This window comes from Gymnoscopelus microlampas, assembly GCF_963454915.1.
Source record: "Gymnoscopelus microlampas genome assembly, chromosome: 19".
Taxonomy (NCBI): Eukaryota; Metazoa; Chordata; class Actinopteri; order Myctophiformes; family Myctophidae; genus Gymnoscopelus; species Gymnoscopelus microlampas.
In genome coordinates this window covers 31,902,713-31,916,458 of record NC_139956.1, presented here as the reverse complement: position 1 = coordinate 31,916,458, position 13,746 = coordinate 31,902,713, and the positions used below count along the sequence as shown (strand labels likewise).

General features: G+C 42.1%; 1 protein-coding gene across 1 annotated transcript in view; it reads left to right on the top strand.

Annotated features, from left to right (window-relative positions):
• The window catches only part of LOC311035286 (RAS guanyl-releasing protein 2-like), a 75,420-nt gene that overhangs the window by 27,878 nt on the left and 33,796 nt on the right, over nt 1-13,746 (top strand). Inside the window, exons 2-7 of the mRNA XM_084043392.1 lie at nt 1,863-2,019; nt 2,618-2,720; nt 3,452-3,508; nt 4,143-4,274; nt 6,874-7,024; nt 13,462-13,635. Of these exons, the coding sequence (XP_083899518.1) occupies nt 1,950-2,019; nt 2,618-2,720; nt 3,452-3,508; nt 4,143-4,274; nt 6,874-7,024; nt 13,462-13,635 (687 nt within the window). The 5' untranslated portion in view covers nt 1,863-1,949. The remainder of the gene's footprint in view (nt 1-1,862; nt 2,020-2,617; nt 2,721-3,451; nt 3,509-4,142; nt 4,275-6,873; nt 7,025-13,461; nt 13,636-13,746) is intronic.

The following is a 13,746-nucleotide window of genomic DNA, read 5'->3' as shown; positions in this document are numbered from 1 at the left end:
GACCCCCTCGAACCCCCTTGAGAACCGCCAATAACAAATCTGTGTGAGCAAGAAACGGAAACCGCCACAATCGGCACAGGAATACATTACCCACTTAAACCCTCTGGACTTAATCAACTGGACCTGAGTTGGCTCTGTGCTTGGACCGCTTTTTGTCTGTGTACACCAAATGTCTTCGCCAAAAATAGCAGCTCTACAAGCTCACAACCCGTCACAACGTGAAGGGTTGTGAGCTTGTAGATCGGCTATTTTTGGCTAATGTTCAAGTAGTTAATGCAAAACATATGGTTGCGCAGTGCATTGGATTCCCGGGCCCTTGCTGATACTGGATCAAAACATGATGACCCTCCACCACAGAAAAAAGCAACGCCATGCAGGCAACACCTGACAATCCAAATGTGGAACACTACACTATTAGTGGGTAGAAAGAGGATTCAAAACACGCTGCTTCCCTGAAGCAACAACAGGTCAGTGACACCAGTGGGAAAAAAAACATCCATCAAACACCGTCTGAGCATCCAAAATGTGATCAAACGATCGCGTGCTCGCCGTGGGAGCAATAATATGATGAACAATCAGAAGAACTGCTAAAATAGTACAAAAAAAACGGCCATGAATGAAGACACTATACAAAGACCCTCAGAACATCAGCAACAGTATACCAAGCTCCATGCAGGAAGGACACGATGGCACAACAACAAGGACGTCAGCCTCAGCCCCGGCGATGACGCACCGCTGACCTGGGATGGCCTTCCACATGCAGACACACACTCTCAGCCCTGGTCTCTTCCTATGCGCCATTATTCTTGTTCCCTCCTGTGTGACCCTGAATGGAACTTTTGGTATAAAGCCTGGCATCAAACCTTAACTCCACCTGCCCGCTCCGCTCACCCTCCCCCCCCCCCCCACCCCCCTCTGTCCTTGTGCTATACCCAGTTCAGAAGCGCGACGGCATAAACAGCAACAGACTGACTACAGCTTCGATCAGTCAGATAGACAGGAAAAAAGGGTGGGGGGAGTTGGCACTATGCACTCAGAAAAGTTTAGCTGCACAGGTTGACCTTCAAAGACGGTCATGAATATTATTATTAACACATCCTTTGAAACTGGAGTTTTTCCTGATGCCTTCAGAACTGTTGTTGCGAAACCTCTTGTTCCGTACACTGTATAAATAAAGAGACCAAAACAGTCACTGTGACCGAAAAGAGTCGAGTTTTAAATTCCTTCTACTTGTTTATACAATTCTCAACGGGGTTAGGGCGTCCCACATGTCACGAAACCCTCAGATCCTCTACTGCAGAGGTTCTCAAAGTGGGGTCTTGTGGGGATTCCAGGATTCTTGTTTGCTTCCTATTAATCTATGTTCCCTGTTGTTTTATCTCTTTATTGTAACATCGGTTGATCTGACTGTTTTTATGAAAGGTGTTAGACAAATATAGCGTGTTACTATTATTATTGCTGTTAAGTATTTGCTGCTGATCCTATCATTTTTTTCAACCATTATGTGCAGAATAGAATGAGAAATAACTGACTATATATACTGTTAAAAGGGGAGGTTGTGTGCACATCCCACGCCTGTATTTAGGCCAGGTGCTGGACATCAAGGAAGAATCAAGAAAAAGAAGAAGGAAGTCCGCACACTGTTCTCAAGCTCCAAGAAACTCACTTTTTATTTAAATAAAAAGTGAGTTTCTTGGAGCTTGAGAACAGTGTGCAGACTTCCTTCTTCTTTTTCTATATATACTGTAAGTCATTCTGACTGACTTGCAGTCCCTCTGAATTTCATTTGTGCCATCTCCACGCTCCTCTAATGGGTCTTTGATCCTTTCATTTTCATCTCTCTTTTTCCTTTCATTATACAGCAGATCCTCTGAGGTGGAAAGGAAGTGCCAGAGATAGACCTAAAAGCCGCGAGAAAATAGTGAACAAGAGCGCAGCGGAAAGGAACGATGGAGCCTGTATCGTCAGAACAATCAGCCACAGTGGATGAGCTGGTGGAGGCCTGCATTCAAGCATTCGGTTTGTAATTTCAGCCTTTTCCCCCTTTTCTACGCTTGATTCAATCTATAAAGATGTACTATTATAGATTGAAAAGCAGACCATTTTCCAGACAAAAACTGCAATTTTTCAAAGTCCGGCAAACTAAATGGAGTCTGACTATACTCTGGTGGATGTTAAGGTCTATTGTGCTCAGTGCTGAGGTTGAGGGGACATGGTGTACCTTCCTGGTCGTGACCAGTGGTGTAAAGTAACTAAGTACATTTACTCAAGTACTATACTTAAGTACAATTTTGAGTTTTTTTTTTACTTTACTGGAGTATTTCGACAATACATCTCAGAGGCAAATGTTATACTTTTACTCCGCTACAATTATTTGAAAACTTTAGTTACTAGCTGCTTTCTAGATTTTGATTATTATTACAAAACATACATCACCCACTTCAGCCGAATGTACATTTAATCCATTTGAAAATAGCCGATCTACAAGCTCAGTAAATTTTCATACCAATACTTTTGTACTTTAAGTACATTTTGAATTCCAGGCTTTTACTTGTAACAGGGTAGTACTTTTTTTTCCACCACTGGTTGTGATCGAGGTGATTTCTTTCTATTTCAGATGAAAAGGGAGCTTTGAAGGATGACTCCACAGTGCGCATGTTCCTCATGATGCACCCATGGTACATCCCCTCCACAGACATGGCTAAGAAACTTGTTCTCAAGTATCCTTCACCATATTACCGACCGGATATAGATCAATGGATTCAATAGATTCAATGTCATGCCGTATATTATTTAACCCATTAAAACCGGGCGGATTTTAGCTATATATAGCACATTGGTTGGCTATTCAAAACTAGCAGATATACAAGCTCATAGCCCGTCACTTTGTGCCACGCTATGAGCTTGTAGATCTGCTATTTTTGAAACATTTTGAACATTTGTGCAAATCTTTGAATATATATATTTTTTAAAGTGAACTTTTTTTTTAACACTTTAAAAAAAAAAGTATAGTATATTGTGGAGATAGACAGGAAACAGGGAGAGAGAAGATTCTCTCGGGAACGGGACTCGAACCCGCGATGCGCTGTCAGGCTACATTGGAGCGTGCCCGAACCGCTGGCTTAGCGGTCCGGGCCTAAAGCAAATCGTTGCTTCTGGGGGTCCCTGGAACATCATATTTTGAGATAGGGGTGGGCGGCCATCATTTTGGGGGTCCTTGACATGAGGACCACTATAGCGACATACATATTTTTCAGAAAACTGGCCTCAGGTCTTAATGATAGTGTATATTTATTCAGTAGTTGTGTGTTTGCCAATGTGTGCCTTTCCAAAAGATACTTTCATTCTAACCCATGAAAATCCGCTTAATCTAAATATCTGAATCTGAATATATCTTAGTCTGAAAGGGGGACTCAAACAGTGCTGGTTGTGTACCTTGACTCTGGATTAGATCTCAGGCGGAGAGCTGCACTGCCGAGCTCAGGACAAGGATCTGTCATCTCGTCAAGTGAGCGACCGTTTCTCTTGTGCCAAATGTGTCACTTTGCTGTATACAGTATATCCCTCTTTCATCTTTCTGCACACCCATTCACTCTCACACAACTTTCTTGCCTTTGTACTTGTCCCTTCTCTTTCTCCCTTTCCCTCCTGTATTATTCCTTTCCTCCTAGGAATTTAATAACTCCTTTCAGTGTCTTTCTCTCTGACATTTCTCTTCCCCTTGTTTTTCTTCGATTTGTCTCAATTTCTTTGTGCATCATTTGACCTTTTTAAAAATACCTTTTTAATACCTCAAAAGAAAAAAGAAATTACTAATCAGCAAAATATACAATAAAACTAGTCAAACATTGGCCAAATTGTCAAATAATTTAAGAAAGGAAAACATTTTGAAAATAGCAGATCTATGAGCTCACAACGCCTCGTGTTGCGAGGCGTTGTGAGCTTGTAGATCTTCACAGTACTTATCTGTGGAACCGAGTCAAACTAAAAGTAATGCCTCGACTCCTACAATTCCAAGTGCTTGCCAGGGTGGGGGGTCCCCAGTTCAAATATGATTATTTTGGGGGGGTCTGAAAAGGTTGAGAACCACTGGTTCTACCACACCCCTTTGATCATGAGTTTTTCTCTCCTTGTATCTCTAGATATTGGATCTCAGAGTTCCCGGCAGAGTTCAACCTGAACCCGGACTTGGCGGAGCAGATCAAAGACCTCAAAGACCTGTTGACCACAGAGGGCAACGAGAGCCAGAGTCAGCTCATCGATATTGACAGCGTGTGAGTCAATAGATTCTCTTCTCAAGATCGTGTGTGTGTGTGTGTGTGTGTGTGTGTGTGTGTGTGTGTGTGTGTGTGTGTGTGTGTGTGTGTGCGTGTGTGGACGGCACCAATGAACGAGCCCTCTGTGTGTTTGTGGAGTCTGCTTCTGTGTGTCCCTTTATGCACCATTCCCAGGCCTTGAATGACCGTACTATGCAAGGTCAGTGACCTTTCCTATTCCCATAAAGGTCATTTCTTGGTGACCCGGGGTTCCCTAGTGTCCTATAAGGGGATGCCTTTGGGGAGAAAATTCCTGACTCACTGTAACCAAAGCGCCTGCAAAGGCAGCAGCGTGGACACAGGACGTTTCAGTTAGTGCGCTGCAGTACCGCATGCTGACTTATGTACTGTAATAAGTGATGGAAATTTAGACCAGGGGTCTTCAACAGGGGGTCCGGGACCCCTAGGGGGTCCTCAGAGTTACTACAGGGGGTCGGCCAAATTTTTGTGTGATATGATTTTTTTTTTTTACCTTAACCACTTGAACCCTAGCATCCCTTTTCTAAGGCGAACTTTACCAAAAAATAGCAGATCTACAAGCTCACAACGCCTCGCACTGCGAGGCGTTGTGAGCTTGTAGATCGGCTATTTTTTGGCAAAGAGGTGTTTGGTGTATAGGGAAAAAAGAGCAGACCAAGTAAACAAAAAAAGTTCAATCTGAAACGCGATTTTATACAATATAGAGGGGGTCCCTGCTTCATCTCTCTCTCAGCTAGGGGGTCCTTGGCCTGAAAACGTTGAAGACCCTTGATTTAGACTATACCCTTAATATTGATTGTGATCATCATAAGCAGAGCTTCAATGGGTGCACCCATGACCAACAGTGTGACCAATCCCTTTCGTAGTAAAACGTGTTTATAAAATCACATACTGTACTAATATGATGAATATTAGTATGCTATGACAAATTGGCGATTCTTTTCCGTTGCTATAATTCACTCTTTAAATGATAAAGTAGCAGAAATACAAGAGTTGTAGGTCTACTTTTGATACTTTAGTGTGATGCTGTAGTATGATCAAGTAGGACATTAATTAACAAAAAAAACACAAACATTTTGAATATGGAGATCAACAATATACAGTATTTGTACATAATCTGTCAAAAAGAGAAAACACAAAAAGATCTTATTTCCATTGTGTGTGTGTGTGTGTGTGTGTGTGTGTGTGTGTGTGTGTGTGTGTGTGTGTGTGTGTGTGTGTGTGTGCGTGCGTGCGTGTGCGTGTTTCTGGGAGGGGGGTAGCTGACACGTACAGAAAAATATAATCCATAATAAGTAAATTCATACCATTTTAACTTACAAGTGTACTGTAAAAGGAACCTACAACAACTCAACTGATTATAACTGCTAGCTGTGCAAGGGACATTCTGCATTCTCTGTGATCATCACCGCAGTGCTACAGTGTTTATCCTGTCATACAGTCTTGGCCTCTGTGGAGACGACAACAAAGAATACTAATTCACCCACAATGTACATAAACACAAACCAAATGGTTTATGTTAATGGTTTATTTTTAGATTTGTTGTTCAGAGTGTCACAGAAGTGATTTGCTTGTGAGGGAACAGCAGAGTTCCCTACTAATCTAACAACTAATCTACAGTGCCTCAAACAGACAAGACATCAATGGCATGAACTTGGGAGAAAATTACAAATTACATTTAGTTTCTGACGCTGGTCCTACATGGGAAGCATTTCTAAGTTAACCCATTAAAACCGGGTAAGCATCTGTGTCATTTTAGATTTTAGCATTGGCTATTCAAAAATAGCAGATATACAACAGCGGGTCACTTCGTGTTTGAACAATGTTGAATATAATTTTGAAGGCATTCATTGGCCTCAGGTCTTAATGGGTTAAAGCCAGTTCATAATCCCAAACCGCTGTATGCTTTGGCAAAGAGTTATTGGCAGTAATGTCAAATATTATAATCATGAGCCATAGTCAATTGGCTAAACTTGCCAGAACACTTGTATCGTCCTTTATGTCAGTGTTTCTCAGTGGTCCAAGGACCACTAATGGCCCATCTATCCATGTCATATTTACAGGAGGTCCACGGGGAAATGTTTTAAATTATGCATGATTTGTATACATGCATTGAACCAATAGGCATTTGTGGGGAAAAAGCTGGAAATTAAATTATGACTGTCAAGGTCATAATTCACGTGTACTTTTTGTGTGTGTAGTGTCTCACACCAAAAAAAGATCTACAAGCTCACAATGTGCTGCCCTGCGGCGTGTTGGGAGCCTGTAGATCGTCTTTTTTCGGTGCACGATACTGGAGTGCGACTAGCTATAAATCTAGCTTTCATATCCTTATGTTAAATATTAATACAATATAATAATAATAATAATAAAATAGAAATGACTGTGATATGCCTTCTTTCATAGTAAATATTGTATGTGCATATTGTTATGGGGTCCTTGAGGACTGTTTGAAATATGCTAGTGAGCTCAAAAAATGCTGAGAACCCCTGCTTCGTCTTGTGCTATGCATAGTCCTGTACTGGCTTATCCATTCAAACTCTATGGTAGTTAGTATAACGGTTACCGTCCGTCCTAGGCCATCGTACAAATGGAAACGCCAGGTGACCCAGCGTGTGCCGTCCGTGTCCAAGAAACGGAAGATGTCTCTGCTGTTCGACCACCTGGACTCCTGCGAGCTGGCGGAGCACCTCACCTATCTGGAGTACAAGTCCTTCTGCAAGATACTGGTAAGTTCAAACAATGTGGACAAACACTGGTATCTGAAAACTAGTACTCATATTTTGAGTAAAAGTACCCATACCACAATGTAGAAATACAACATTTACTTGAGCAAAAGCACAAAAGTAATCACCTTCAAATATAAGTACTGAAAGTAAAAGTACTCTTTTGCAGAATGTCCCATTGTACAAGTTTCCAAATGTATTCACCTGTTTCCTAGGCTGTGTGTTTTCCACTTCCTGTCGATTTGATCCAATGAAATCCAATGAAACTGGTCAGATGACCAATGATATCCAATGAAATCGACAGGAAGTGGAAAACACACAGACTAGGAAACAGGTGAATAAAAATGCTTTGAAAATAGCATATCTACAAGCTCACAACACGTCGTTTTACGACGCGTTGTGAGCTTTTAGATTGGCTATTTTCAAATTGCCTAAGTATACATAGGGCTGAAGTGGTTAATGCATGTGTTGTAATAATAATCAAAATCTACAAAGTAACTAGTAACTAAAGTTTTCAAATAATTGTAGTGAAGTAAAAGCACAATATTTGCCTCTGGGATGTAGTGGAGTAGAAGTAAAAGTATTGAAAATTCGGAAACACTCCTGTAAAGTAATGATTCCTCAAAAGTGTACTTAAGTACAGTACTTGAGTACACTGCTGAATACTGTTTGAACACTACTTGAATGTCTGGTGCGGCAGAGCCTTTTAAGAGTACTGACTATAGGGTTCAGCAGGGCCAAGATTACACAAGTGTGTTGTGTGGGAGGAAATAAGTGAATTGGCATGATGACTGAATTGGAAAAAAAAAGAGTACACACACAATAAAAAAGTCTCCGCTAGTTCCATATTTACTTCTTGGAAGTGTATTTAGTTGCTAAGCAACAACTCAAAAATCATCTTAATATAGCTTGCCTTCCTGGCGACATTAGCTTTTTGAACATTCTATCGGGACTCACTGAACTATTTGCCAGCTTTTGTTGAATTTAAGCACTGAAGCTTCCCACAGTACAGCTCTGATGGCGGTGTACTCAGTGTGGAGGTTTAGCAGATGGTTGTATTTGTCGGCGTGTCCCGGTGGACACTCTCATTTACTTTCTGAAATTGTATTTCATTTTCCTCTTCCCTTCTTAAATTGATGTCTTGGCCAAGGTTTTCTCTGCAAAAGAGAAACCAGAGCTCAATGTGGCTAAAAGAGTCGGGGAGAAAAAAACATATGTTTGAGTCCAGAAGAAAAGAAGACATTTGTGTTTGTTTGCTCACCGTTTAGCTAATTGGCCGACTGACAGACTGGTTATCTGCATCATTACCTCACTCACTAATTAGTTGGATATAGCCTAGGAAGATCCTTGTCTGACTGCATGTGTCTGACACGGTTTCTTTATATTGTTTTTTTCTTTTTAATTTTTACCAGCTTGCAAAGCCTGCTGGTCTAAGAAGAGACTGAGTCTAGTCAACACTTTCTCAACACTTTCTCGACGTTTTTTCATCATTGGCTGTCCTGTAAGCCAATGGGGATACTTTCCCATACTCTGAACGGGCGGTCTCATCCTCCCAAGCTATGGTACTAGACACGCCTCTCGCCTCGATGGCAGTGTTGCCAGATTCTGCGAGAGAAATAAGCAACAGGTCTAAGCCAATGGGGAGCCACTAGCAGTGTTGCCAGATTATGCGAGACAAATCAGAGAAAACAGAAAGCAAGCTGGTATACATGACTGAGTCATGTCTTGTTTTTTAGAGTTGCCAATGAATTCCTCCCCACACACATTTCTGTGTTGTCACTGCTGTTGTATGCTACTGACTCACCTGCCAGTGAGGAGCCGCCACCGGGAGGACTACTCCTCCCGCCCAACACTCCATGCTGACAGGTGGCGTCCCAGCCTGTAGGAGTACGTGCAATGACCAATATCACCGTCCCCGCCCGGCTTCCCTCCCCCGAACAAGTGCCATTTGTGTTCGCATAGACGCCGACAAAGCCTGATGCACCACGGTGTCAGTTTTTATTTAGTTTTCACAGCATTTTGGCAATATCTGTCATTTGTTAACACTATTTATACAATTTTAAACTGTGACTAAAACATTCAAGTAAAATGCGAAAAACTCAATGAATGGGTGAATTGATGGACTGACTGACTGACTGACTGACTGACTGACTGACTGACTGACTGACTGACTGACTGACTGACTGAGCAGCCAAAGAGTAAAAAAAGGCACTGGGTCATACATTGTAATAGCTGTTACAGTTTGGCCAGAAATGAGAGAAATAGCAGTGGAGGGTAACTATTGAAAGTGCAATATAGTTATTTAATTTGAAAAAGCCTTATAAAAAAGAGGAAAAAAAGTTGATTCCATTTTGCATGACCTTCCCCTCGACTCAAATTAAATATCAAACAGTATTATACTCTCCCTTGGACTACAGTTTTCCTCTATACTGTACCCATCACATACATTTCAAATGGTCCCTAATTCGTATATGAAATGGCACTTTAGATTTCAAAGTGGCACAAAAGGACCTCAAGAGAAATCGGCAGGCCCCAAGGCAGATGATCAAGAGGCCCAAAATCATATCAAATGGCCCCGATTCATAACGAGGGTCGTAAATATGGTGTAAATGAAGTTCGTAAAGGAGGTCGTATTTCTGGTACTCACTAATGGACGTGCGATTCAAAAGGGGTGTCGTAAATGACAGAGACGTGCGTATGACCAGTTCTATATTATAATGACAGCCAGCTGGGCGTGATGATCCCGAGAGGTTCATTTACATTGTTCCACGCCCCATTTTGCACCATAAAAGGCGTGAACCGTGACTCAGCAGTTTCGCTCTGATCAAATCTGTCACTTTACTGAACAGTGTTGCCATGTCCGCTTATTATAAGCGAATCTGAGCTTATTTTTCTGTAAAGTTGCTTGTAAATATTGGTAGCTGTGGGGTACGTTTTTTTGGGCTTGTTTCTAAAGTGTAGTTCATTATTTGGGCTTGCTTAACAATTGTTCAATTATTTTAACCGGTGGTTGTCAAATATTTTTATGTCATGGACCCCCAAGTTAATATGTAGGCTAATTTATCCCTATAAGCCCCATCTGAACATGTTTTGTGCCCGCTGGAGGCAGATTTGTGTTGTTAAAATGTTTTAAAAATCTTCCAAATATTCCACATTTTATTACAAGATTTAAAAAAATATATATAGCAGATCTACAAGCTCACTACGGTTTAATTAAAGTGCTTATAATGGGCTGTCAGTTGCTTCTTTTGGGCTTATTTTCATAGACCTGGTTGCTTATTTCTCTCACAACATCTGGCAACGCTGATGCAAGTTCAACTCCGCCGTCTAAAGAATAAAGATAACAGATGCGGTGTCGCATCGCCTTGACAACTTACTGTTCTGTCTGGAAGCGGATCACGTAATAAATGCTCTCATGTGTAATGAGAATAAAGAAGTTTACAAGGTTTAACCCCATTACCAAATAAAAGGCTAATAAAACGTGGAAAGGATATTATATAAGCCTTTTCTAATGAACATTGCGCACCTTTACCAAGGTAAAAAGATTATGAAATCCAGCATTCAAGTGGAACGCTGCTATCCGATTATGGACCAGAGCTTATTGATTACTAATTGCTTAAATTAGTTATTTTTGGATTAATATATCACTGTCCTACGTCGGAATGGGGAATAGATCTTCTCTTCTGGACACAGCTTTCATCCACTATTAGTTTCCTCATCAGATGGTAATATTTATTAGGCTGTTGTGTGTGGCGTTCATGTGATCAATATACAGTAGAGTAGCCTACAGTAGACTATTAGCCTACAAATTAATACCGCGACACGGACACTGAGGTGCGTCAGTCCCTCCGCAGTCTCATTAAGGCATGATAGCCTATTTTCATTATTACGTGACACTTTGGCTGAGATGGCCCACGCTGGCAAACACACTGAGGGACCTTTTCAGCTCTAAATGCGACTCAGCCTAGAAAATAAATAAAAAGCGGTGCATGGAATCTACATCATGTCTAAGCAATACATCGTTTGACATTTATTTTTTATTTTTTTATATATATGTGTTGACAAATGTTGGGCACATACATATTTTATTTGAGGTTTGCCACTGTTGTAATTGATTTTGACATGAAGAATAAAGCATTCTAAAGACATACGCACATTTCAGCCCTGGTACGCCAGCCTCGGGGCTGACCTGAGAACGTGCGCACCTGACGCACAAAACACAGACCAAAAAATCGCTATGCATCAGGTGGATATGTACGACTTGTCCTAAATGCCGGTACGTACAAAATATGGTCGCAAATCCCTTTATGAATCGGGGCCAATTGTAGTGCCAAGGCTGATGGTCTAGACCAGCGGTTTTCAACCTTTTTCATATCAAGGTCCATTATTCATTGGGCATTTGAGCCACGGACCACCGTTTGATGAGATTTAGCCTCTCAGACCCAAGACTTTTTGGGTACGATTTTGGCCACAATTCCATGCTGTATTGATGTTGGTACCATTAGGAGAGATAACGGGCAACGTTGATAAAAATGACAATTCTTTAATTAAGTAATGCAGATGTTTAACAATAACTTAACTCTTGAGAGAGTAAAAGGAAACCAAATGGACCCGGAAGGGTCCATTTGGTTTCATTTTACGCTCTCAAGAGTTAAAGATATAAGGGCCCATTTGGTTTCCAACTCTCCATCATAGCTGGCGACCACCTGGAACCCCCTCAAGGACCACTGGTGGTCCCCGGACCACTGGTTGAAATCCACCGGTCTAGACTACGGGCCCTCAGAGATAATATCAATAGAGACATTGCAGTTCCAAGGCAGATGGACTACTAGGGACTTTCATACATTGTGTTGCATTGTTGCCTCGTAACCAGGCAGGCAACGAGGCCCTCAGAAAACATGCCATGTACATGTACCACAACATAGAAAACATGCCATGTACATGTACCACAACATAGAAAACATGCCATGTACATGTACCACAACATAGAAAGAGGGAGGCTTGGAGTCCTTCCCTGGCAGACGGGCAAGCATGTGCTTCACTTAGCGCCTCTTTTGATTCAGGGACACCAGGCCTGGCGGCCCTAGCGAGCCACGCCACGGTTCATTGGTTCTGCTGGGATTTTTTATCGTTGGTAAGGCCTGGCCCTAACTGGGCCCTACTGGGCCAGCCCAAACAATTACCATTCTTTTAGGCCTGAAAACCCGAAAAACCCGAAAAGGTGTCATTATGTGTTTAATGTCCTCAAAGTCACTCAGCCAAAGGCCAAAAGGTCTTGAAAACGGACATGATTTTATTTTTTTTTTCTCCAGATTTGTTTTTGGTATTTTTTTATTGATTTTTTTATTGGAGAGGGACAGGGAAAGTAGTCTGACAGGAAGAATGGGGAGAGAGATGGGGGGAAGACATGCAGGAAAGGCCGACGGGAACGGGACGCGAACCCGCGGCACACTGCTATTCAGGATTTGCAACCAGGGTGCCTAGACCGCGACGCCACGGTCTAGGCCAACGGACATGATTTTTGATTGAGTTTTTGTCATTGTCGCCCGTTTATCTTTCATAACACGAGCTAGGAAGGTTGAACGTGAAAGATTTTATTTTCTTAATTGTTTTATTATTTTCACGGAACCCGAGGCTTGGCCCGGCTCGACTAATTAGCATAGATTTTGGGCCCGGTTTGGCCCGAAAACGTCTGGTCGGGTAGGGTCGGGTTCGGGCAGAATTTGATAACTCTACAACAGACCCATTCAGTAGGGTCTAATCCAGCCATTTCGGCCCTGATCATCTTGAAATTAAATAAGGTTGAGAACCACTATAATCTATACGTGTTTGTGTTTATCTGTCTGCATGGATTAAAGTTCTCAGTCTCAGTCACCATGACTGAATGTCATTTGGATTCAATAGAAGTCAGCATGTCTCTTCTATGGAAGCATGCCATGCGCCGAAAATAGGCTATCTACAAGCTTGTAGATTTTCGGTCATTCGTTATTTAAAGATTAAAGAGTATTTGAAGTGGTCGATGTTCAATCTTCCCGAAAATCCTGATGATCTCAGATATTTCATAAAGGCAAAGGTTAGCCCTCTGGCGCCTGGCATTTTGTCTTAAAGGTCTAGTGAAATGAGATATATGTTTTTTCAGCATATCCGTGCTCTGGACCTTTAAAATACCAAATTACTATCCTCATTTCTTCAACTGGTTGGCTGCAAGGCTACCAAAACATAATAATTCTACATATCATGCTAATTGTTTATGAAACACAGCGCAAGTGTGTGTGTGTGTGTGTGTGTGTGTGCGTGTGCGTGTGCGCGTGGGTGTGCGTGGGGCTCCTTTCACGCTGTTTACAAATCGCATAATTAGGACTTTGATCTAACAAAACTTGTTTCAGTCGTGAGATTTTAACTTTTTGCTTGAATCCACGTGTCATGTTGTCCTCTTACAGTTCCAGGACTACCACAGCTTCGTGATGCACGGCTGCACGGTGGACAACCCCATCCTGGAGCGCTTCATCACCCTCTTCAACAGCGTGTCCCAGTGGATCCAGCTGATGGTGCTCAGCAAGCCCACCGCCCCGCAGCGCGCCGCCGTCATCTCCCACTTCATCCGGGTGGCACAGGTCGGCATACCGCTGGGGGAGAGGGCACTAGGAAGAGCAAATAGGATTAACCCACCACCCTGGTGCCCCCTATTTTTGGTCATGTCTTTATATCATCATCCTTTTTTTTTT